The sequence below is a fragment of the Phyllobates terribilis genome, unplaced genomic scaffold (genome assembly GCF_046119375.1).
Source record: "Phyllobates terribilis strain yellow unplaced genomic scaffold, ASM4611937v1 Scaffold_10__3_contigs__length_209671492, whole genome shotgun sequence".
Classification (NCBI taxonomy): Eukaryota; Metazoa; Chordata; class Amphibia; order Anura; family Dendrobatidae; genus Phyllobates; species Phyllobates terribilis.
The window spans coordinates 52,366,453-52,392,944 of record NW_027362770.1 but is presented as its reverse complement, the minus strand read 5'-3'; the positions used below and the strand labels follow the sequence as shown (position 1 = coordinate 52,392,944).

At 43.9% G+C, this 26,492-nt stretch overlaps 1 protein-coding gene across 1 annotated transcript in view; it reads left to right on the top strand.

Moving 5' to 3' along the window:
- ETF1 (eukaryotic translation termination factor 1) overlaps positions 1 to 26,057 on the top strand; it is a 62,621-nt gene extending 36,564 nt beyond the window's left edge. Inside the window, exons 6-11 of the mRNA XM_073649557.1 lie at positions 609 to 799; positions 2,517 to 2,646; positions 6,216 to 6,371; positions 7,790 to 7,854; positions 14,427 to 14,574; positions 23,753 to 26,057. Of these exons, the coding sequence (XP_073505658.1) occupies positions 609 to 799; positions 2,517 to 2,646; positions 6,216 to 6,371; positions 7,790 to 7,854; positions 14,427 to 14,574; positions 23,753 to 23,835 (773 nt within the window). The 3' untranslated portion in view covers positions 23,836 to 26,057. The remainder of the gene's footprint in view (positions 1 to 608; positions 800 to 2,516; positions 2,647 to 6,215; positions 6,372 to 7,789; positions 7,855 to 14,426; positions 14,575 to 23,752) is intronic.
- The last annotated feature ends 435 nt before the right edge of the window (positions 26,058 to 26,492 follow it).

Here is a 26,492-nt window from a genome sequence, read left to right as displayed (position 1 = left end):
CCTTCTCCTCAGCTTACATAGGCTTTATATACAGCTCCTGTCAGTTGAGACCACAGGTCTGCAGAGCTGTTTCTTCACACAGCAGCCCGTCCTGACAATTGACTGTTTGAATTATCTGACAAGGGCCATTTTAATACATTCTTGGAGAACCCAGTTAAGAAATAAGCAGTCCTGACTGGGGCTGTAGGTATTGTGAAGGGCCTCTAAGTAATCCTTGTTTGATTCCTGGACTATCAAACAATGATGGACTGAAGACACCGCAGTGCTTAATTGAGGACTATGTCCCTTTCATTTACCATTTATACAATGGTTGTGCCTGGTACTGAAAATTGGTATTGATTTGTAGTACCCAACACCACTACTACGAATCTGTGCCAGGGAAGCGATGAAGGGGACACTGCTCTTGCCAGAGTGCTGCAGCCCTTTGTCAGCTTTTTGGTAGGGCTGTTGGGATTTGAACGTTCATCGATCTGATCACAATGCCTATTGACACAAAATTCCTCAAGTATTAAGCCCAAACTAAAATGTAAAAGCTGAAATGTATTGCTACACATGAAGGGTGATTATTCTAGTCTTTGCTCCTCATAATGTATGTTTTCCTCCCATAGGCAGAGGAGGGCAGTCTGCTTTGCGTTTTGCACGTCTAAGAATGGAGAAACGTCACAATTACGTTCGGAAAGTAGCAGAAACTGCTGTGCAGCTGTTTATCTCTGGCGATAAAGTCAACGTAGCTGGTCTGGTGTTGGCGGGGTCAGCTGACTTCAAAACGGAGCTTAGTCAGTCTGATATGTTTGATCAGGTGAGAGGTTTATTGCTGGGAAGGTCCACCTGTGCTGAGATTGCTGCCAGCTATTGCCCCCGTGACCACAAACGTCTCTTCTTTCAATATTGAATGTTGTACTTATTAGTGCATTAAGGTATGACACACATAATTGGGGTCTCCTGCTATAGTGTGTGATTGTCCCATTCTGTTAACGTGGGTGACAGGCGTTACCAACTTTTTAAACATGAGTGTATACCTTATTAGAGGAGAATGAACAGATTAGGGACAGTATTTTAGATTTACCCTACAGCAATTTTAATACAGAACTAAAATAAGTGATATTTTTTGACTTATTAGTGAGGGATTCTATTATGGGGTTTGTCCCATTTTGCTAATATTTGAAATGTCGCAACATTTTTGCACAACTCGTTGAATAGAAATGTTGCCACTTTTGGGTTTTATGCAAAGGAAAGAATACTGCCGACCTTTGTAAGCGCTAGGATATATGCAAGTATTGAACATATGAAGTCTAGACTGCATTACTGCTATATAAAATATACTTGTCACACAAATTGACCAATTTACGAGAGCCCACTAGCCACGACAAGGTGACCTTTTTTAGATAGAACTAGAAACCGAATGTTTATCAAACATGCTTCTCCTTTCGCTCATGAGGAGTGCTCAATCAGAATAGGAAGCTGACACCTCCTCCAATAGTATACTACAAATAGCTGACCAGCACCTACAAACAGAATATAGCAAGTATGAACAGGTGTAGACTGCTTACTGCATATTTTACAAACAAAAGAATACAGCGGCACTTGATAATTCCTGCGATATATGCAACCATTAAATATCTGAAATTTAGACTGCATTACTGCTATATAGAATATCCTTATAAAATGAAGGTACTTGGCGCACAAATTGGACAATTCACGAGATCCCACCAGACTTGACAATGCGTACCTTTCTCTGATGGGCGTTTCTATGCCAGCCCCGTAAACTTTTTGTGAAAATGGACATGGCTTAGCTAGAGGGTGTGTGAGTTACCAATTCATCGTAATATCTGATAAGCATACTACAGGTTTTGACTGGAGAAAACTTTCTTATGGGGGTGCACCGCAGCTGAAAAATCACTAAATTCATTAAGACTTGCTCGCCTCTTAATGAATTTGATGCATCTTGCTCTATCTCAGTCTTTAAGAATTTATGATTTACTTTCCACTTTTGTGATCTCGTATTTAATCTTATAAAGAGAACTTGTCAGCTCTTTTGTGACACTTGTTTTAGATAGTTATTCCCATCTCCAAGATCCGCTCCCAATATTTAGTAGGTGTAGTAATAATAGCGAATACTTCCAATTAGAAATGTAGTATTATTCTTCTGATTTGGCATGGCAGTGGCTTGGGTATCCATGGTTACAACCACTCATATAGTGACAGTTAGCTGTTAGTGGTCGTAACCATGGATACCTAAGCTACTGCAATGCCCTGCACATGGGGTAAGCGACATAGTGAATCAGAAGAACAACACTTCCCTGCATAAGGCGTTGGTGGTCAAAGCAGTCAGTCTGTTGGGTCTGCTCTCCTCTCTTCTGAATTGTACAAAAATTATTTGTGTTTTTTTTTCTGCATTTTTATGTTTCTGAAATCTGCACAATGACTGGATGTACATGATTCTTCTTGTGTTGCTTTTACAATTGTTTAATGGTGAACTTTTTTTTTTTTTTTTTTTTTTTTTTTTTTTTTTTTAGCGATTGCAATCCAAAGTTCTGAAACTAGTAGATATCTCTTATGGGGGAGAAAATGGTTTTAACCAAGCAATTGAACTGTCAACAGAGGTCCTTTCTAATGTGAAATTTATCCAAGAAAAGAAGCTAATAGGTATGTATGGTTTAGGCTAGCTACGAACAAGGTTTATCTACAAGTAAAATGGGACACTGTGGCTTCGATTCATAAGTGTTTTCAACAGATTTGTGCTGTAATATACATTGAAAAGTCACAAAACTTTTGTGCAACTCTATAAGTTGTGCAAAATTGTATGACTCTGCGTTTTCGCACCAAAGTGGATAAGACAAGGCGTGGTGCAGCCTACCTAATAAATAGTTCAAAAGTTACACCACTTTAGTGGCACAACTTAAGGCAGGGATGTCAAACTCTGACACACAGAGGACCAAAATGAAAAACTTGGACAAAGTCTCGGGCCAACCAGTATGCGGAATAGTGGGCCCCGCACGGTCCTCCGTACGGAATAGTGGGCCCCGCACGGTCCTCCGTACGGAATAGTGGGCCCAAAAAAAAAAAAACACTGCAGGCCAGATTTGGCCCACCGGCCAGAGTTTGACACCTATGACTTAAGGTAAGAAATGCACTTCTGCCCCTGTTTGGAGTAACATTTCTGGGGAGGCGCATGCCAGTGATGAGATGCACCAAAGTTATTAAGTGCACCCCATAATGAATTGGGCACATGTTACTCCTGCATTCCCATAAAGAACCTCTAAGAGTAAGGATATGCAAAATCTTTTACAATGCCAGTCTAAATAAATTAGGCTCTTTTTCTAAGCATTTCCAAACATTAGGTTACTGACTTTTATGCCTAGCAATGAGTTTGCATTTAGAAGCATGAAAACCTGAATCAGCATATTTTTTTTTATATATATATATATATATATATATATATATATATATATATATATATATATATATATATATATATATATATATATATATATATATATATATATATATATATATATATATATATATATATATATATAAATATAATATACACAATATACACGCGGCGATGAAGCCGGGAGATGAGCGCTGCGACCAATCAGCACATCGGTGTTTAAATGTGGAGCCAAGATCGGTGATTGGTCGCGGCCGATATTTAAATTTGGCGCCCAAATCGGTGATTGGTCGCGGGCAGCGCCAGCGACCAATCAGCGATTTTTAACACAGATGTCCGGACCTTTCTAACACCATGCTTATACTGTGGGGACATCAGCGGCTAGGGTGTCAATGGAGGACCGGGGAGCGGTGTTGCGGGTCGGGATACTTCTGCGAGCAGTTGCTCATGTCCCGGCTTCTCGCAGCGGAAGTAGCCGCACAGGCAGCGCCGCTCCCTGGTCCTCACTAATACGATTCCACTCCCTGCTCCTCACCAATACGATTCGCTGATTGGTCGCGTGCGGAGAGCGCGACCAATCAGTGATCTTGGCGCTAAAGTTAAACAAGGCTCTGCTGCTTGGTCGCGGTGGCCGGCCCCGACCAATTAGCGAGATTGGCTGCAAATTTAAACGCCGCTCTGCTAATTGGTTGCGGTGGCCGGCCGCAACCAATCAGCGAGATGGGCGGCAAATTTAAACGCCGCTCTGCTGATTGGTCCCGGCCGCCGGCCGGCCGAGACCAATCAGCGAGATTGCCGCCAAATTTAGACAACGCTCTGCTGATTGGTCGATTTTATCGCCAAATTTAAACAAGCTCTCCGGTCCTCACTAACACAGTTCGCTGATTGGTCGCGGCCGCCACCCGTGACCAATCACCGATCTTGCCGCCAAATTTAAACACCGTTTTGCTGATTGCGCCCGATCGGCCGCATACATATTCTAGAATACCCGATGCATTAGAATCGGGCCACCATCTAGTAACCTATATTCATGCATTAGACACACAGAGGGGATTTTGTGACTATTTACTACACGGTTGCCTTTTAATTTCCATGTACTCGGTAATATTATATGGGGGAAATGAGGGATCACAATACATTATTCTCTGCTGAGGATGTTTTAAAAGCTGACTTGGTGTGGGGTCCTTAAAGGGGTTTTACGACAAAGTTCGTTTAAGTTAATAGATCTTGGAATAAAAATATGTTCCACAATTGGATGTGCTAAAAATGTTCCTGTGCTGAGAATCTTCTAAATATGCCCCTGTGGTATAATCATGGTCTGATTATAACACAGCTCCTGGGCAGGGGAGGAAGCAAAAGAGTATACAGATATTACAGCAGGGGATCATAGCTGATTCTGTGATGTAAAACATTTAGAAACCAGCAGCAATAGCTTTCCTCACAGAAAGAAAGACAAGCGATCTCATGCTGTCCTGTCTGTATACTCTTTCCACATCTCCTGGGCAAAGGAGGAAGTATGATCCGATCATGTTCCTGCACCATTACACAGGACACAGCAGGGGCACATTAGTAAGATTCTCAGCACAGGAACATTTTTTTTTTAACACATCAAATTGTGGAACATGTTTTTATTTGAAGATCTATTGATTAAAATGTAGGAAAACCCCTTTTAAAGAGTATATATTTTTTTAAAGGGTTTGTCCCATGAACAAAGTACACTTTTAATCAATAGATCTTGGAATAAAAAAATGTTTCACAATTGGATGTGTAAAAATAAATATATATATATGTATGTATGTTCCTGTGCTGGGATAATCTTATAAATGTGCCCCTCCCGTTTACTGTGTAATGGATGTGTCTGACCGTGCGGGAACATGGTCTGATCATACCACAGCTCCTGGGGAGGGAAGGAAGCAAAAGAATATACAGACACGACAGCCTGGGATTACAGCTGCTGATACAGCCATTACACAGGGGAACACATTTACTAGATTATTTCAGGGCAGGAACATTTTTTTTTTTTTTTTTTTAACACCTCCAACTGTGAAACTTACTTTTATTCGAAGATCTGTTAAAGTGCATTTAGTTGGTGGGACAACCCCTTTAACTGACTTGGTAGTAAAGGAGTCATCCCTTCACTTCTGGATTGACAGGTGTCATGATAGGACATATGCACAGTGCCTGACAAACGGCCAATGAACACCTCAGCAGTGCCTGTAACCTTCTGATACAGAAGTGAGAGATGCTGGGTTACCACTTTATTATATGCAATTTGTATTAATAACAACTGTACCTTCAGCAAACTTTGTATAACAGAATAGTACAGGTGATTACAAGAAACTTTGTATCTTTATCAGAGAATTATGCTTTTTTTTTTCTCCACCTATGAGTTACTTCTTCCCATCTTCCCCACACCCTCCTGAATGTACCTTTCACTCTGAACTGCCAGCACAGTGAGGGATCAGGTTACACTGCTTATTATACTCTATGGACAGGAGGAGCAAGGAACAGAGGGAGATGCGGAAAAATTATGCTGAGCTTTTTTATCAAGTCTTTTGTCTCATCCCAGTGCTGCATTCACATCCACACAGCTCCAGACCCTTCCATGCTGCCGCTGTTCATATTTATGCTTAAGAATGAAAGAACAGAAATCTGTGCTGTGCTTGGGAGAGATCATAGCAGCTAGTCTCCTCCTACCAGCTCAGAGTGAATTGCAGATTTGGCATTAGCCCCTGCAGAGAGAGGACCTGGTGAAAATGCGGGCACAAGTCACAGTTGTCTATAATTAGTTTGTGAATTAAAGTTAGTTTGTCATTTGCAGGGAGATACTTTGATGAGATCAGCCAGGACACGGGGAAATATTGTTTTGGTGTTGAAGACACACTAAAGGCATTGGAAATGGGAGCAGTGGAAATTCTGATCGTGTATGAGAACCTGGATATCATGAGATATGTCTTAAGATGCAATGGCTCTGAAGGTAATTTCTCTCTACATCCCCTCCCCCCACCCCCATTCAAGGTTTTTGAAAGCTGCATGAAGCACCAATAATACATACTAAAAAGCATGGAGTCAAAAAGGTTCATTAAATATGCAGTGTGCGTGTGTGCGTGCGCGCTATACATCCGAGATCTGACTGAATGAAATATTCTCATTGAATACTTTGTTCTGTACAAAGTTGAATGTGCTGACAACAAAATCACACAAAAATAATCAATGGAAATCAAATTTATTAACCAATGGAGGCCTGGATTGTGCAAATGTGTCTTCAGTAAAATGGCTCCGGATAGGGCTATGCGCATGTTCCGCTTCCGGCGCCTCACTCCGGTCTCCGGCGAAGAGAGGCGCCGCGGCAACGCTCCTACCGATCAGGTAAGTATGGCACCAGAGATCGCGGTATGCGTTCATTGTCTACGCATACCGCGATCTCCGGCGCCATACACTCCTCTTACCTGTAATGGCTCCTTGCGTGCTTCTGTCTGGAGCCAGACTGCGCAGGCGTGTCGCTCTTGCGCAGTCTATAAAGGCTTCAGACAGTCGCATCTTCCGTTACATAATAGATATATATATTGTGTGTGTGTGTGTAGATATATCTCTATTTCTCTATCTATATAGATAGAGACTAGCTATTGAACCTGTTCTACGCCCGGGTGGTGGGCATTTTTATTGGTATATGGTCTCCCATGCTGGTATGTGCTGCCCCCCTCCTGGTATTTGCGCTGTCTCCACCATCCTATCCCGTTATGCATGGTCTCCTCACCCACCAATCCTGGTATGCATGGTCCCCTCACCCTCCAATCCTGGTATGTGTGGCACCGACGCCGGAGCACCGATCTGTTCGACGCCATTTTGCTGAAAACACACTGCAAATGTGTCTTCAGTAAAATGGCGCCAGATAGCTCTATGAGCATGCGCCAAACCGACTCCTCACTCCTGCCCCGGTCTCTGGCGATGAGAGGCGCTGCGGCAAAGCTCCTCCCGGTCAGGTAAGTATGGCGCCGGAGACCGCATTGTACGTTCAGTGTCTACGCATACCGCGATCTCCGGCGCCATACACTCCTCTTACCTGTAACGGCTGGATGCATGATTCTGTCTGGAGCCAGACTGCGCGTCACGCATGCACACTCTATAAAGGCTTCAGACAGAGACACGCATCCTCCGTTATATTATAGATGTATGTGTATGGCTAGATATATATGAAATATATAATGTTCCTTCCTGTATATTTAGTATTTATTCCAGTTTGAGGGTCCATGCACGCTTATTGATGAGGCCCTTCTAATTAAGGCATAGGGTCCTTAGCATGTCTACATTCTTTAATTTGTTTTCTGTGTTGAAGATATTGTTTCAAATCAATTACCAATGAGACTGACGTTATTGTTTTTCGGCCTTTTTTAGAGGAGAAAGTTCTTTACCTAACACCGGAACAAGAAAAGGACAAATCGCACTTCACTGACAAAGAGGTATTCATTTTGTAGAGTGACAATCAGGCTTCACTTTTTTTGGAACAGCAGATATTGTGATAAAACAGCACAGTGGCGTTACTGTACCAGAGTAACATCAATGGGCCTGATTCATCAAGGCTTTGATGCCAGAATTCTTAAGCAGCAGCTTTGAAAAATCGGAATATTATAAAAATCTTGCGGTTTTTGGTGTTTACGTGACAGCTTCTCCTATTTCTGATCAAATGGGCACAGTTGGGATGGGTGCTGAATGCCACCGCGCATCTAGTTCAGGACGAACTGTGGCGTTCCTTAAGCCAGAAATCTGAATTCAGTACCTTACTGGATTACGATTACTGACAGACCTGTGGGGTGTGAGTCCGTGTCCATTTTCAGACTCCTAAAATATATAATAAATTGGGTTTAGTAGTTCAGTGCAGGATGTGCTGTAAAGGTTTTCATAAGAATTTGGGAAAGTTATGAAATGTCCTATAAATGTCTGTTCTGTTCCTGATCTAAGGATTTAGGCTTTTAGTTGAGATGAATCTGTGCTGCACTTTATGTACACGCTCAGTAGTGAGGCCGGGCTGTGGAGTCGGTAGTTTGGCTTACCAACTCCACAGCCTTGATTTCTGGCGAGGCGCGTTCCACTCTTCGGATGCTTCAGCTTCATTAAGAGACGTCCACCTCTCCATGAATCGGGATAGTCTGACTCCATCATGCTACCTCATCGAGACATGCGTGAACAATGCCGGTTTTGATGAATTGGGCCCAAAGGAGTATTATTGGGTTGTGCTCCATGGGGCATAATGAATGAAGCAATGTAATTGGAAAATTATTTTCGTTAAATGTAAATAATGGGCTCTTTAGATACATCGGACTTGGGCTACATTCACACATTCGTGTGTTGTTTGTCTTATTCTCAGACACTGACCCATAGTTTCCTGGATATAGTTTTAAATCCGGCTCCTTCTCTCCAGTTGGTGAGACTCTGAGCATGTCCTAATCTCTTGAATGAATGAAAATGAATGAAACACAAACGATATACTTTGTACTTCAGTTTTCTATCTGATTTTAACCCATCCAGTCTTGAGTGAGCAGATACATAAACGTTCAGACAGTCAACCTGGTTAAGTGAAAAAAAAACAATTAAAGAAGTTGTCCACTACTTGGACAATCCCCTTCTTATACCCCACGCTTGGCCTGATTAAAATAAATAAAGCTTCTACTCTCCTCCTGTCCCTGCTCCATTCCAGCTGTGTTGACCCTTGCGTTCTCAGGGCAGGCGTATGGTTATGATACGTGAGCATGGCGTCCAGTCAGCGCTGGGGTCACTGTCTCCACCTTCGTACAAATTGAACATCAAGAGGAAATCTGGGCTGTGGCTGATGTGGTTTCATCTTGATGTTCAATTCGTACGAAGGTGGAGACAGTGACGCCAGCGCTGATTGTACTCCATGCTCATGTTTCATAACCACGCGACAGCCCTGAGAACGCAAGGGCCGACACAGCTGTAACGGTGCCTGTACGGCAGGGAGTGTAAGGGTATCTGCACACGATGCAGAAATGAAGCAGAAAATTTCTGCATCATTTCTGCATCTCCCTGGCAGAAAAAACGCATGCAGATTGTGCATGCATTTTTCCTGCAGAATACATGCGGATCCACATGCAGATTCACATGCGTTTCCGCATGCAGATTGACAAGCGCTTTCCAGGCGATGTTAGCATCACCTGGAAAGTGCTTGATAACTAGGTCACACTATATAAATCCATGCAAACAGCATGGATTTATACAGTGTGAACCGAGAGAGTGTATATACTTACCTCCGATGGCCCGCGCTGTCCTGCTCAATCTGTTCTCCCTCGCCGGCAACTTTGAATTGAAAGACCTGCCGACGTCAGCGTCACGTGACCCGTCACATGACTCTGACGTCACCGCAGGTCCTACAACTCACTGCAAGTGCCGGGAACCAAGCAGGAGCGGTGCGCGGGCCGACAGATGGTAAGAATACATTTATTTTTTATTTTATTCTTCTTTTAGGCTGTGTTCACACGATGCGTATTTCATGCGTTTCCGCGGCGTTTTTGCAGTTGCGTAAACGCCGCGGAAACGCATGAAAAACGCATGGTAGAAGGGAAGCAATGTTCCCCAATGGAAATCCGCATGTGCTGTGCCCATGATGCGGATTTTTCCGCAGCGTTAACGCTGCGGTCAAAAATCCGCAGCATGTCAATTAATTATGCGGAAACGCGGCGATTTCGCCGCCATTGACTTGCATTAGAACGCGCCAATTCCGCAAGACTGCATTTGTACTTGCGTAATTGGCGCGTTCTAATGTGCGGATGGTACCCGGGTGTGGAGGAGAGGAGAGTCTCATCCACACCCAGGTACCATTAAAAAAGCTGTAAAAAGAAGAATAAAATAAAAAATAAATGTATTCTTACCTTCTGTCGGCCCGCGCAGCGCTCCCGCTTGGTTCCCGGCACTTGCAGTGAGTTGTAGGACCTGCGGTGACGTCAGAGTCATGTGACGGGTCACGTGACGCTGACGTCGGCAGGTCTTTCAATTCAAAGTTGCCGGCAGCCGGGAGAACGGAGTGAGCAGGACAGCGCGGGCCATCGGAGGTAAGTATATACACTCTCTCGGTTCACACTGTATAAATCCATGCTGTTTGCATGGATTTATATAGTGTGACCTAGTTATCAAGCACCTTCCAGGTGATGCTAACATCGCCTGGAAAGCGCTTGTCAATCTGCATGCGGAAACGCATGTGAATCTGCATGTGGATCCGCATGTATTCTGCAGGAAAAACGCATGCACAATCTGCATGCGTTTTTTTTGCCAGGGAGATGCAGAAATGATGCAGAAATTTTCTGCTTCATTTCTGCATCGTGTGCACATACCCTTACAGCTTTTTTAGTGGTACCTGGGTGTGGATGAGACTCTCCTCTCCTCCACACCCGGGTACCATCCGCACATTAGAACGCACCAATTACGCAAGTACAGATGCAGTCTTGCGGAATTGGCGCGTTCTAATGCAAGTCAATGGCGGCGAAATCGCCGCGTTTCCGCAAAATTAATTGACATGCTGCGGATTTTTGACCGCAGCGTTAACGCTGCGGAAAAATCCGCATCATGGGCACAGCACATGCGGATTTCCATTGGGGAACATTGCTTCCCTTCTACCATGCGTTTTTCATGCGTTTCCGCGGCGTTTACGCAACTGCAAAAACGCCGCGGAAACGCATGAAATACGCATCGTGTGAACACAGCCTTAGTGTTCTTATTTTATCGGGGCCAAACGTTTAGATCAAGAAGGGGTTGTCCTAGTAGTGGACAATCTATTTTAAGTAACTAGGATGACGCCAGAGGGGGAAAAAAAACAAACTGTTCCTTGTGTGTATGTGTAATGACTGCAGTAATATACTCACTGGCCACTGCTTTCAGCAGATATCTGGTCTGTTCCGGCACCACATGACTATATTTGTGACCTGTCAAATCTGTGTCAGCTGTGTGGAGTGGGTGTTTACTCTCTCAATATAAGGCCGGTTTCACACGTCCGTATATTTCTGGTACCAGAGATGTGTGTCCGTGTGTGTGTGGCAACAGTGTGCCGCTTCAGGAGCACACGTACCAGCACCTGGGAATCGGTGTACAGTTAGCGCTGTTCCCAAGTGCCGAGTACTGCCTTCATCATGGTTCCCTGCCGGTGCTGCGATCAGCACCAGGGACACTGATGAGATTAGTAGTGTCTGCTCCTGCAGTGTCCACCTGTAAAAATAAGCGTAAAATCCATTTACTCACCTGTCCTAAGTGTCCCTCGCTGTAATCCATGCGACCGATCAGCAGAGGAGCCGGGGAGAATGAGCCGCTGCAGCTAGTAGCCCCGGAGCTGCGCTCATTGAGTGACTGTACACCGCTCCTGGGCTCAGCAGAGGTCAGGGTCCTGCTTGCTGCAGCGCTTCATTGTCCCCGGCTCCTCTGCTGATTGGTCGCTTGGGTTACAGCGAGGAACACTTAGGACAGGTGAGTATATGGATTTTATTCTTATTTTTCAGGTGGACACTGCGGGAGGAGACACTACTACCCTCCTCATTGTCCCTGCTGTTTCTGATCGCAGCGCCGGCAGGGAACCATGACGAGGGCAGCGTTCAGCACCCGGCACATGGGAACAGTGCTAACTGTACATTGATTCCCAAGTGCCGGTACGTGTCACATGGCTGGCATCCGTGTGCGGCTCGTGTTTACATGGACCCATTGACTTGAATGGGTCCTTGTGATCCATGCTGTCGTCCAAAAACAGACATGTCTACGTGTGGAGCACACGGACATGTGGTCTGTGGAAACACACTGACATGTGCACAGACCCATTCATTTGAATGGGTCTGCGTGTGTCTGTGCCTCCAGTACCTGTGGAAACTGTCACCACACGTACCGGACACACTAAAGTGTGAAAGAGGCCTAAATCTGAGCCTGAGCTACAGAGCCTCGTTTTAAGTTTTATACTTGCTCCACTCCACATAGCGAACACTTTGATTAGTCAGGTCACAAAGCGGTCACAGAGTGCCGATGAAACTGGAGAACACTGGCCCTAGTGAGTTTTTTACTTTACTTAGTGCATAGTGCACCTTTAAAAAAAAAAAATGGTGTACTGATTTTTAATGCAAAAATAAAATCTAAAAAAAGAAACCCAATGTAATATTTTTATGGAAGTGGCATACCAAATACTTTTCACACATGGTGAATGGAACATTAAAATAAAAGCAGAATTACTATGTTTTTTTTGTTTTTTTTTACCCTTTATTTTGCTTCGTCCCACAATGAAATTTAAATAAGAATTGATAAAAAAAAGACAAACTCGAATATTATACTAGTTAAAACTGCAACTTATCCTGCAAAAAATCGGGCCCATGTAGCGCTTTGATGGAAACACAGAATATACCGAGACAAACCAATTTCTTTTTGAAAGCAGCATAACTTAAGACATTTATGCATGTTCTATCTCTCGGAAATGATAATGATCCGCAGATTAGCTACTTATGGACTTCCCATAAAATATGGATGTCCAAGCAGCCCAAAACGTCAGTACAGTGTAAGCAGCTAGCTTAGATCGTGCAGCTGGGGGATGAGGAGTCGGCTGTCAGACACAGCCAGACTCCCCTCAGAGAATAGAAGTTGGCTCTTGTGTGTACAGGTGAGGGGCTTTTTCCTACAGACCCAGTGGTCATGTTATCGCAGGGTGTAGGAAGGAGACCAGAAGCTGCTGGGTCCTAGTAGACTGTCGGCTCTGCTATATGCAGCCTGGAAGCTGAATTTTCCAACATTCCTGTGGTTAATATACCAGTCCCGCCTACAGGGTAAATCGGCAGTAAAAAGAATGTAATATGTTAAAATGACCCCAAAGGTTATGTAAGACCTAAAGTGGAGCACAGTGTATGAAGTAAATGAAAAAATAAAGCAAAAATAAAAAAAAACATATAAAACAAAACTTAAAAAAAAAAGCCAGTCTGAAATGCTGTTTCTAGCCCTGATCCCATCAAAAAAATGTCTAATATATATATAAAAAAATTCAGGAATGGAAACAATTTTTAAGTTTTTATTAGTCTTTTGTAGTCTTGAAATATAAACACATTTCCTATTTTACTATATTTCCTCCCCGCATATCTGTACAAAAAGTTATATAAAATTGGCATAAAAATGACCCTATGTATCTTAAAAAAAAAGTTTGCTCGGTTTTATGGGAAAAAAAAACAACTTTTCCCACTCAATGAAAAGCCCTCGTGGATAAAAAATTAGGTCTTGGAAGATAAGAACAGTTTGTAAGGAGAAGTGGCAAAAGAGGGATTTCTGGATGTTACACCATCTTATACAGTAGTGAATGTGCCTTAATAATGGGGCTAAAATGGGGATGGTTGGGTGAAAAGAGGGGTCTTGGAACAATAGCATCTGGTGAATGTCCATCTATCACCTCCATCTTCTCCGGCCTGCCATCTCCACTAGTGGTCACTTCCAGTGGATTGTCGCTCAAGTGCCCTGCGTTATATTAACCGCCCATATCAGTGCGTCACCATTTCTCTTCCCCCTATCCCATCTTCCCATAAGTACAATCCGCAGAAGTCCCCATTCACATCACTTTGATTACACGGTTTACATAGCCGTCTTTCCATTACATACCCCACCGCCCGTGTGTTGCCTTTAGGTGGTCTCTGTCAGTGATGGCATCCCCTTTCTGATCTCTTAATTGCTGTATAATTGGCTCCATCCTGGATCCTCAGTTGCACCACTTCATTCTCTGAATCGGTGTCTTCATTGTGGTCCCTGTGTATTCTGATGACACTAGCATCGAGATCCTGAATACCGGTCCACACCAAAATCGCTGTATGATTTGCAGTGTCGTGTGGTACAGCTGAGGTTTCGGGATGCAGGGATACAATGATTATCAGCATTACAAAGGAGGGAGAAGAGCTCACTGTTTCCTACAGTACTGCTGATGATGCTGAGCCATTGATTTCTGCTGTAAAACCTCTGGGTGACCATTTCTTGGGGATTTATTTCAGGTTGTAATTGTTCTATTTCTGATCTTCCCTTTTAGACTGGACAAGAGCATGAACTAATAGAGAGTATGCCTCTACTAGAATGGTTTGCTAATAACTACAAAAAATTTGGAGCGACACTGGAGATTGTTACAGACAAGTCACAAGAAGGATCTCAATTTGTGAAAGGATTTGGTGGGATTGGAGGTAAATACACAATAATATGATGTCTGAACCTTCTGCTCATTTGGGGACCTGTCACTTTGTATGGACCAAGTCTCTCTCTGGTCAAATGTATAAGTGTTGTTGCACAGCATACCTGCAAAAAAATATATATATAAGTTGGCGTTAAAGGTAAGGGCCAAACAAGTGTGCTATATTTGTGTTATCTTGGTTACTATTTAGTGGTATTTCTTTGATGCACTTTAGCTATAATACATTAAGTTTACAATATTAATTTATTAAATCCTGGGTGAGGCTGTTTCAATCCCACCATCTAAATGCAAATAAAGTACATGTTACCTGCCACCTTGTGCTGTCATACTCAAAGTTGCCGAATACAGTGCCGGCCTCCCTGTTCACTTATTGCTGGGGATCTAGCTGTTACCCCGCATCTGTTCCCCCGTGGATAGGGCTAGTTTTAGATTAAGTCTATATGCACACCGTCAGGAGACGCTGTGCGTTTATGCAGCGTCAAACCTGCAGCAGCCAGATGTTACAGCATAGTGGATTGGATTTCTAGACCGCAGCATGTCCATTTCTCCCGTGGGTCCGCATTCGGGCTTTCCCCATAGACCTAACCTCTATGAGGAAAGTCCGCACGTGAAAAAAAAATTTTAAAAAATGGTGCCGTTCATTTGCATAAAATAGCCAGCGGCTATTCCGCAGCGTCAGGGCCGCAGCTGGCTCCATACAGTGTGACTGAGTGAAATAAAAGTGGTATTGCACCATCACACAAACATTTAGAGTGCATGAACACTGCCGATTTCAGGCCATTAAATGAGCGCTGATCGACTACATACAAGTTGGTCTTTTATTGGACTGTTCACAGAGGCCGACTAACAATGTTGGGGACAGAACAATGACTTATATGATTATTCTGTATAGATTAGTATCATGTTTTTACCAATACTTCACCTGTTTAAGTGATTTTTATGCAGAGGCAACAAATGAGTTATCAGTGGTGATTAGAAGACGGTGAAAGGGAGGGGGCTCCCTCACCCGTCCTATATGCACCCCCACAACTACATCACGGGCTGCTGAGCTTTGTCATGTAACCCGAGGTTACATGACGACCTCTTGGTCACCCAGGTATGGTGGCCTGTTTAGACCGTGCCAGTAGCATTGTCTAAAAGCCGATCTGTCAGTGCAGCAATGATGGGTATAATTATTATTATTTATTATAGCTCCATTTATTCTATGGCGCTTTACATGTGAAAAAGGGGTATAATACAAGAACAATTACAATAATCTTGAACACAATGTGACAGCGACTGGCACAGGAGGAGTGAGGACCCTGCCCGCGAGGGCTCACAATCTACAAGGGATGGGTGAGGATACAGTAGGTGAGGGTAGAGCTGGTTGTGCAGCGGTCTGGTGGAGCGGTGGTTACTGCATGTTGTAGGCTTGTCGGAAGAGGTGGGTCTTCAGGTTCCTTTTAAAGGTTTCCACGGTAGGCGAGAGTCTGATACGTTGGGGTAGAGCGTTCCAGAGTAGGGGGGAAGCACGGGAGAAATCTTGTATGCCATTGTGGGAGGAGGAGATGAGAGGGGAGTAGAGAAGGAGATCTTGTGAGGATCGGAGGTTGCGTGCGGGTATGTAACCAGAGACTAGGTCAGAGATATATGGAGGAGACAGGTTGTGAATGGCTTTGTATGTCATGGTTAGGGTTTTGAACTGGAGTCTCTGAGCAATGGGGAGCCAGTGAAGAGATTGACAGAGAGGAGAGGCCGGGGGAATAGCGAGGGGACAGGTTGATTAGTCGAGCAGCTGAGTTTAGGATAGATTGGAGGGGTGCGAGAGTGTTAGAGGGGAGGCCACAGAGCTGGAGGTTGCAGTAGTCAAGGCGAGAGATGATGAGGGCGTGCACTAGTGTTTTTGCATATTTATGGTTGAGGAATGTGCGGATCCAGGAGATATTTTTGAGTTTGAGTTGGCAGGAAGTGGAAAGGGCTTGGATATGTGGTTTGAAGGAGAGTTCAGAGCCCAGGGTTACCCCAAGGCAGCGAGCTTGAGGGACTGGGGAGAGTGGGCAGCCATTGACGTTGATAGATAGGTCAGTTGGGGGGGGGTTGAATGAGATGGCGGAAAGATGATGAATTCTGTTTTGTCCATGTTAAGTTTTAGAAATCTGGCAGAGAAGAAGGATGAAATAGCAGACTGACATTGTGGGATTTTGGTTAGTAAGGAGGTGATATCGGGTCCAGAGAGGTAGATCTGTGTGTCATCAGCATAGAGGTGATAATGAAAGCCGTGAGACTCTGAGCTGTCCCAGGCCGAAGGTGTAGATGGAGAAGAGCAGCGGTCCTAGAACTGAACCTTGGGGGACACCGACAGATAGGGGGCGAGATGAGGAGGTGGTGTGTGAGTGGGAGACACTGAATGTCCGGTCTGTTAGGTATGAGGAGATCCAGGATAGGGCCAAGTCTGTGATGCCGATAGATGAGAGTCTGTAGTAAAAGGGAATGGTCCACTGTGTCAAAGGCAGATGACAGGTCTAGGAGGAGGAGGACAGAGTAGTGTCGCTTAGATTTGGCGGTTAGTAGGTCGTTGGTGACTTTAGTCAGTGCAGTTTCAGTAGAATGGTGCGGTCAGAAACCAGATTGTAGGCGGTCAAAGAGGGAGCAGGAGGAGAGGTGGGAGGACAGTTCAGAATGGACATGTTGTTCCAGTAGTTTTGAGGCATAGGGGAGAAGTAATATGGGGTGATAGCTAGACACAGAGGATGGGTCAAGGGAGGGCTTTTTGAGCATGGGTGTGATTGAGGCATGTTTGAAGCATGAGGGGAAGACACCAGTTGTTAGTGACAGGTTGAAGAGGTGGGCTAGGGCTGGGATGAAGATAGTGGTAAGGTTTGGGATGAGGTGGGACAGGATTGGGTCAAGTTTACAAGTGATGAGGTGTGATTTGGAGAGTAAGGAGGAAAGTTGATCTTCAGAAATGGTGGAGAAGGTGGTTTTGGAGGAGGAGGGTTGAGTAGGTGTGGGGGCTTTAGGCAAAAGCTTTGTCTGGTGTCAATCTTCTGCTTGAAGAATGAGTCAAAGTCTTCGGCTGAAATAAGAGGAGAGGGAGCAGGCACTGGGGGACGGAGGAGAGAATTGAAGGTGTTTAATAGTTGTTTGGGGTTGTGAGACAGGGAGGATGAGAGATGTGAAGTATGTTTGTTTTTGCTGCAGTGAGTGTGAACTTGAAGGTAGTGAGGGACTGTTTGAATGCGATGAAGTGCTCATGGGAGTGGGACCTTTTCCATCTACGCTCAGCAACCCTGGAGGCCCGTCGCAGTTCTTTAGTTAGGCTGGTGAGCCAGGGTTGTCTGTTGATTGTGCGAGCCTTGGTATGTGTGAGGGGGGCGACCGAATCAAGAGCTGCAGCGGTTGTGGTGTTGTATAAAGTGGCAGCAACATCTGCATCATGTAAGGAACTAATGTCTGTAAGAGGGAGGAGGGATTCAGAGAGAGAGTGTAGGTCAAGGTGTTTGAGATTTCTGCGAGGGTATGCAAGTTTGTGGAGTGGGGATTGTTGCCCCGGGGAGGAGAGAGAAGAGAATGTGAGTAGGTTGTGGTCAGAAAGAGGGAGAGGTGAGTTAGAGAGGTTAGCTAGGGAACAGAGGCGGGTGAAGATGAGGTCCAGCGTGTGGCCGTCTTTGTGGGTGGGTGTGGAAGACCACTGAGTAAGACCAAAGGAGGAAGTGAGGGATAGAAGCTTAGAGGCAGCTGAGAGGGAACTGTCAATGGGGATGTTAAAGTCGCCCATGAGGATATTGGGGATGTCAACGGAGAGGAAATGAAGTAGCCAAGTGGTGAAGTGGTCCAAGAAAGTGGTGGTTGATCCTGGGGGGCGGTAGATGACAGCCACTTGGAGGTTGGATGGGGAGTAGATGCGCACGCAGTGCACTTCAAAAGAGGGGAGAGTAATTGAGGGCGGCAGTGGGATATGGGTGAAGGAGCAGTTTTCTGAGGAGGAAACCTATTCCTCCACAGTGCTTGCCGGTGGGGCGGGGGGTATGGGAGAGGTGGAATCCGCCATACGAAAGTGCAGCAGGAGAGGCTGTGTCGGAGGGGGTGAGCCAGGTTTCAGTGATGCCGAGGAAGGAAAGCTTGTTAGTAATGAAGAGATCGTGAATGTAGGAAAGTTTGTTGCAGACTGAGCGAGCGTTCCATAGAGCTCCTATTAGTGGGACTGTGGAAGCGGGGACTGGGCGGATGGGTATAAGGTTAGAAGGGTTCCGAGAGTTTGGGATAGATCGTGGGTAGGAGGTGGAAGTGATTGTAGGGATGTGGTGAGGAGGACCGGGATGTGGAGAGATGTCGCCGGCAGTAAGGAGGAGCAGAGAAAGCGTTAGTAGGTGGGAGCAAGAGAGGGCATGAGGTGGCTCTGTGTGTTTGGAGGCAAAGGATTGTATGTTGAGGAATAGCTCTGAGGAGGTGGTGAGGTGGGTGGGGAGAATGGAGGGAGAGATGAAGAGTTCATTACTAGGTGTAGGGATTAGGGGTAGTTGTAAAGCCCCCGTCTCACATAGCGAGATCGCTGCTGTGTCACGGTTTTGGTGACGCAACAGCGACCTCGCCAGCGATGTCGCTATGTGTGACGCTTTGCAGCGATCAGGCCCCTGCTGTGAGGTCGCTGATCGCTGCAAAGTGTCCTGGACCATTTTTTGGTTGTTGCCTTCCCGCTGGTCAGCACACATCGCTGTGTGTGACCAGCGGGAGCAGCGATCAGGCTGGTAACCATGATAAACATCGGGTTACTAGGGGCACACGCGCAACTAGTAACCCGATGTTTATCATGGTTACGAGCCTGCTAAAGTGAGTGGTAACCTCCTGCTCACCGTAGCAGAGTGGTAACCATGATAAACAACGGGTTACTAGGTGCGCGTGTGCCCCTAGTAACCCGATGTTTATCATGGTTACCAGCCTGCTCCTACTTCAGCAGGCTGGTAACCGGAGCAGGACATCGTGAAAAGATTCTTTCCACGATGTCGCTGCTCCCCCGATCGTTGGTGAGCCTGCCTGTTTGACAGCTCACCAGCGACCACATAGCGACGCAGCAACGATCCCTGACATTTCATATCGTTGTCGGGATCGTTGCAGCATCGCTAAGTGTGACGGGGCCTTAAGAAGTGAAGGATTAAGGGGGTGAGAGTGAAAACAAACACAAACATTGTTTACTGTGACAAAGTATCCAGTTACCTTCAGTTCCCTTCAGGTATTATTCAGGATTAATTCAAATTTCAGACACTTCAGCTAATGGACACTTAAGGTGATGGACACAGACTAAAGTCTAACAGACTCCTGGCCCACAATATATTTGTAACAGAATGCATTCAGCTGTGAACCAGAGGGGAGTGGTCTGTGCTCATCTTGATTAGCTGGTTAGATTGAACCAGATGCTGGATACTCAAAGACTGAGTAAACAAGGTCATAAATGAAAGTGGGGGGTAGCTGGTGTAGCTTGGGTGACGTACCATTAGAAAGTAGGAACACAACGGTATAGAGAAGACTGCATGGAAGTCAGCATGGGAAAGTTTCGTGACGTACCATTAGAAAGTAGGAACAGAACGGTATAGAGAAGACGGCATGGAAGTCAGCATGGGAAAGTTGGGTGACGTACCATTAGAAAGTAGGAACAGAACGGTATAGAGAAGACTGCATGGAAGTCAGCATGGGAAAGTTTTGTGACGTACCATTAGAAAGTAGGAACAGAACGGTATAGAGAAGACGGCATGGAAGTCAGCATGGGAAAGTTGGGTGACGTACCATTAGAAAGTAGGAACAGAACGGTATAGAGAAGACTGCATGGAAGTCAGCATGGGAAAGTTTTGTGACGTACCATTAGAAAGTAGGAACAGAACGGTATAGAGAAGACTGCATGGAAGTCAGCATGGGAAAGTTTTGTGACGTACCATTAGAAAGTAGGAACAGAACGGTATAGAGAAGACGGCATGGAAGTCAGCATGGGAAAGTTGGGTGACATACCTGTAAGAGGAATGGATAAACAGATGCTGATTAGAGTGCGGTGATGGCAGGTAAGATACAGTCTGCATGCATCATATTATTCAGGATTAATTCAAATTTCAGACACTTCAGCTAATGGACACTTAAGGTGATGGACACAGACTAAAGTCTAACAGACTCCTGGCCCACAATATATTTGTAACAGAATGCATTCAGCTGTGAACCAGAGGGGAGTGGTCTGTGCTCATCTTGATTAGCTGGTTAGATTGAACCAGATGCTGGATACTCAAAGACTGAGTAAACAAGGTCATAAATGAAAGTGGGGGGTAGCTGGTGTAGCTTGGGTGACGTACCATTAGAAAGTAGGAACACAACGGTATAGAGAAGACGGCATGGAAGTCAGCATGGGAAAGTTTTGTGACGTACCATTAGAAAGTAGGAACAGAACGGTATAGAGAAGACGGCATGGAAGTCAGCATGGGAAAGTTTTGTGACCTACCATTAGAAAGTAGGAACAGAACGGTATAGAGAAGACGGCATGGAAGTCAGCATGGGAAAGTTGGGTGACATACCTGTAAGAGGAATGGATAAACAGATGCTGATTAGAGTGCGGTGATGGCAGGTAAGATACAGTCTGCATGCATCATATTATTCAGGATTAATTCAAATTTCAGACACTTCAGCTAATGGACACTTAAGGTGATGGACACATTTATTATAGCGCCATTAATTCCATGGCGCTTTACATTTGAAAAAGTGGTATACGTAGGAAACAACAAGTAAAATAGTTTGAACAAAAACAAGTCACCGACTGGTACAGGAGGAGAAAGGACCCTGCCCGCGAGGGCTCAATTATACCAGCGATCAGAGTTTAAAGTTAAGTCCCATAGATAGACGAAGTAAAAGGAAATGAAAAAGTATTAAAAAAAAATGATAACTATATTTAAAAAGACGAATGTTTATAAAATTGCTATCGCTGAAAACGCCATATTCTCCCTAAAAAAACAAGCAGATGTACAGCCTGGTCAGCGGAGAAATAAAAATGTCATAGCTCTCAGAATATAGCAAAGCAAAATCATTTCTTCTTTCTCAGAAATTGTTGTGTAAAAGTGGCACAACCTAAAAAAATATATACAGTGGCTTGGAAAAGTATTCACCCCCTTTGGCATTTTTTGTGTTTTGCTACTTCACATCCTGGAATTTTCAGTTTTTTTGGGAGGGGAAGGGGGGGTGCGCAGCAGTTCATGTAAAGAACATGCCTACAACTGTGAACGTTTGATTTTCTTTTTATTGTGAAGCAAACAACAAATATGGCAAAATAACTGAAAACTTCAGTGTGCATAACTAATCACCCCCCCAAACTCCGAAAATCAGTACTTTGTAGAGCCTCCCTCTGCGGCAATTACAACTGCAATTCTCAAGTCTCTGAGCTTTGCACAATTTACCACTGGGATTTTTGCTCATTCCTCAAAGCAAAACTGCTCCAGCTCCTTCAAGTTAGATGGTTTCCTCTGGTTAACATCAATCTTCCAGTCTGACCACAGATTCTCAATTGGATTACGGTCTGGGCTTTGACTAGGCCACTACAAAACATTTACACTTTTTCCCTTAAACCACTCGAGTGTTGCTTTAGCAGTATGCTTTGGGTCATTGTCTTGTTGGAAGGTGAACATCCATCCCAGTCTCAAATCACTGAGATATTGAAACAGATTTTGCTCAAGAATATCCCTGTATTTCGCAGCATCCATCTTCCCTTTGACTCAGACCATTATCCCTGTCCCTGCTGCTGATAAACCTCCACCACGATGCTGCCACCACCACGTTTCACCGTGGTGATGGTGTTCATGGGGGTGGTGAGCTGTGTTGGTTTGACTCCAGACATAGCATTTGCCTCAGTGGCCAAAAGGTTCAATTTTGGGTTCATCTGACCACAGCACCTTCCTCCATACATTTGGGGAATCTCCCACATGTCTTTTGGCAAGCTCAAAATGAGCCTTACAATTTTTGTGTAAGTAAAGGCTTTTTTCCGCCCACTCTTCTATAAAGTCCACTCTATGGAGTGTACGGCTTATTGTGGTCATATGGACAGATACTCCAGTCTCTGGCTGGGACGTCTGCAGCTCGTTCAAGGTTACCTTTGGTCTTTGTGCTGCCTATTTAATTAATGCCCTCCTTGCCTGGGCTGTGAGTTTTGGTGGGCGGTATTAATTTGGTGCTAAAGCAACATTTTTGCGGGAAGATTTTATTTTTTAATTTTCATGGCTCAACATTATAAAATTGTGAAGCACCTGTGGGTTCAAGGTGCTTACCATACCTTTAGATAAGTTCCCTAAGGGGTCTAGTTTCCAAAATGGGGTCACTTGTGGGCAGTTTCCACTGTTTAGGCACATCAGGGGCTCTGGAAATGCAACATGACGTCCACTTTCTATTCCAGCCAATTTTGTTCTCCAAAAGTCGAACGGTGCTGCTTCTTTCCCGAGCCCTGTTATGCACCCAAACAGAAGTTTTCAACCATATATTGGATATCGGCGTACTCAGGAGAAATTGCACAACAAATTGTACAGTCCATGTTCTCCTGTGAAAATGAAAAATTTGGGGCTCAAAGCAACACTTTTATTTTTCATTCCCCATTGCTTTTCCTTTGAAGCACCTAAAGAGTTGAAAAACTTCTTGAACGTAGTTTTTAAAATGGTGGATATTTTCTGTCACATAGGTTGGAAAAATGAAAAATTTCTAATTTGTTTTTTCCTGAAGGGATAAAAATTATCTCACAATCACTGGAATGCGTTGAAGCCTTCCAGATTTTGTTATCACATAAAGTGACATTGGTCAGAATTGTAAAATTTTTGGCCTGGTCAGGAAGGTGAAAACAGGCTTGGGGGAGGGGATTAAAATAAGCTCTGGAAGCTGATTTGTCATGCTCATTTACATATTAAGGAAAACATAGATTTCTCTGGAAGAAAATATCGGATTACAGATAGTTTTATTCAGCTTCCTATGACCTGCATGTCCATATATATGGATTAGGAGGGCTGATCCTACTGACAGATTCCCTTTAATTCTTCCACTTGTTGTCCATGTTTGTTGACCTTAAGCAGAGATCATCTATTAGCCCACCATGGGAGTACAAGAATGTAGGGTATATGCTTGCACCATAAGGAGTGTGTTCATTTATGGTTGCTTAGTTTACTAACACATGGATTTTATTTCAGGTATCTTGAGGTACAGAGTGGATTTTCAAGGAATGGAGTACCAAGGAACAGATGATGAATTCTTTGACCTGGATGACTACTAGGTAGTCGAGATGGGTCTGGCGAATTGTGCCTAACCCTCCAGCATCCAACCCAAGAAGATGATTTATGGTGGAAAATAAAAATGGTCCTTGCCTTAGAATTTGAACATTTCCAATACTTCGCCTATAAGCATTGGATAAGAAAAATGAAAACTTTTTTTTTTTTTTCTTCTCTTTCTTTGTCATGATGGTAAACGCTGCTTCAAGGTTCCCTCATGCCACTTGGACATGTCTGACCGAATCCGTTTTTACTTACCAAGAAATCAGTTCATCTTGTATTTTAAGAAAATGTTTTTTCATTTTATCTTTATAGACAGGCAATTCGCTGGCTTCAGATATCCGTGCAATTCATACACCATTAAGCGTACTTTTTTATTTTATGTCAGGGAGACATAATATCCATTTATAATGTTTGATTTTTCAGAATAAAGAATGGATAAGTACACACTAAAACTATACAATGTATACAGCAGATTGCAGACGCTTGCCAGTCCTGTTATAAGTTACATATGCTATGTAAGGTCTGTGCTAAAGCAGCTGAGGTCCATTTTTGTGGCTACCTGCTAGAAACATCAGTGGACATGAAGTCACCAAGATGCAAGTGCAAAGTTAGGTTTTGAATGAAAGGATGAGACATAACCTTATTACAGGGTCAGTTATGAAGATATATCCTTGCATGATCCTGTAAAAACAGCACTCAGCATGCATATAGTACCGCTTACATTAATCACGCTTCCAGCAGCCAAGCATCTAATGACTAACAAAGTAGGGGATGTGCGGGCGGTTGCTTTTCTTCACTGCCACTCGGTATCCTAATAAAAGTGGGCAATTGATATATGCAAAACACGTGACCTCCAAGTCTTTGAACTGGTTTCTCAGTTTAATTTATTTTTTATTAAAGATGCTTCCCCAATATTACCAGCAATCATGAATACAAAGGTCCCTTGTCTCTCCATTTAAATGGGGCTGCAATTGAGCACTCTGACTTACAATACTCATCTGTCTTCATCAGTCCCATAGGCTGTGAATGCATAGGTGGGCCCGAGCGCGCACTACTGCCCCATTCAAATGGTGGACCTTGCACTTTTATCTATGTGATTGGTTAGACCCTGCAACAAGGCTCTTTCCCATCTATAGGCTTTAAGTGCCGATTATGTGAAAACCCTTTGAAAGGGGGCAAAATGTTTTTCACGAACTAAAAAAGATCCCACTTCAAACTGATTAATACCCACCTCCCAACACACAGACCTTGATTCAGCATAGGCTGCTCTGTAGCCTACATCAGAAGAGAAGTCACCCCTCCTCCAGTTGCCAAACTACTGCAGCGATCAGGTGACTTCCGCAGCTCATCATTTGATGTTTTTCTGATGCGGTAATCAAAATTATCCCGCCGTTGCAGCCAACCGCAAGCCACTGTTGGACCTTAACATCTTCTCTTCAATGGCCTGTGTGGAATTCAGGTGGGAGCCTGTTGGCGAGTATTAATTTGGTTTGCTTATACATCCAAGTCCTTGGGGTACTTCTTTTTGCTCAGACAGCCCCTTTTACGTAATTTTTCTGATTTATTTTTCCCTTCCTACAAATCTTTTCCTCTGACAGGTCGGCAACAGTTCCACATACATATACATGCTGTCATTTTCTTTTTTATAAAGTACATTATGATTTTCTCTATATGAAATGCTTGCAAAAGAGTTTTCATTCTTTTCATGTAGTTGGCCCATGTCTCTAAGGACTAAATTTTATTCAAATCCCTTAAAATATTATATCGACTTACGCAAACATACCCAGACTATCACATATTGAATGTTACTGTCCCTTTACAGACAGTCCTAATTAATTTTCTAGTCCCAACTGCTTCCAAAATAAGTATTTTGCCGTGTCTTGCTCTTTCAAAAATGACTGCATAATGCTGTTGTACATGGGCCTGTTATCACGTTTCTAAGAAAAATGGATGTAAATTTGCTTTGATTTAGAAAGCTGGTCTACTTCAAACTTACAATTAACATGGTAGCTTTCTTCCTTTTTGCTATATTTGGAAATGATGCCAAATTTTTGTATTTCTTTAATGTGTTCTTTTCAGTGGCACATCATATACATATATGTACAAATGAAATGGGGTACAATTCTTAACCTTATATATCCTGAAATGAGTGTTCCCAAGCAGTAATAACTTGGTGTTGTGATGTACAGAAATGGAGAAAAGTATTAAACCATATTTAAGAATAGTGATGTTTCAGGGTTTTTAATTATGCTTTCTCAGACTTGACCTGTTTCTGGAAGGTGAGCATGCTTTTTAATGGATTCATGCCTGAAAACAAAAACTTGTCAGGCAACCCCTTTAACTTTAGAGCTTGTCTGAGCAGAATGACTGTTCAAACCAAGTACAGGCGCTCAGTGCACCCTTGGTGTGGCCAAACATTTAAGTGCAGCTTCCCACCCACTACTTTTCCCTCTCTCCACGTCGACCTCTTTTTTGACAATTCTGGCTTTATAAAGCCAAAATAGGCTGGAGATAGAAAGCAAGGAAGTGAGAGGTGCACTTAAAATGCATCTACCAGTAGTATCAACCCTTCTAAGCCATGTATATGGGCATATAGGTCATAGCAAGTTGAACAAAATTATATCTGTAATCTGATGCCTTATTCCAGAAAAAGGAATGC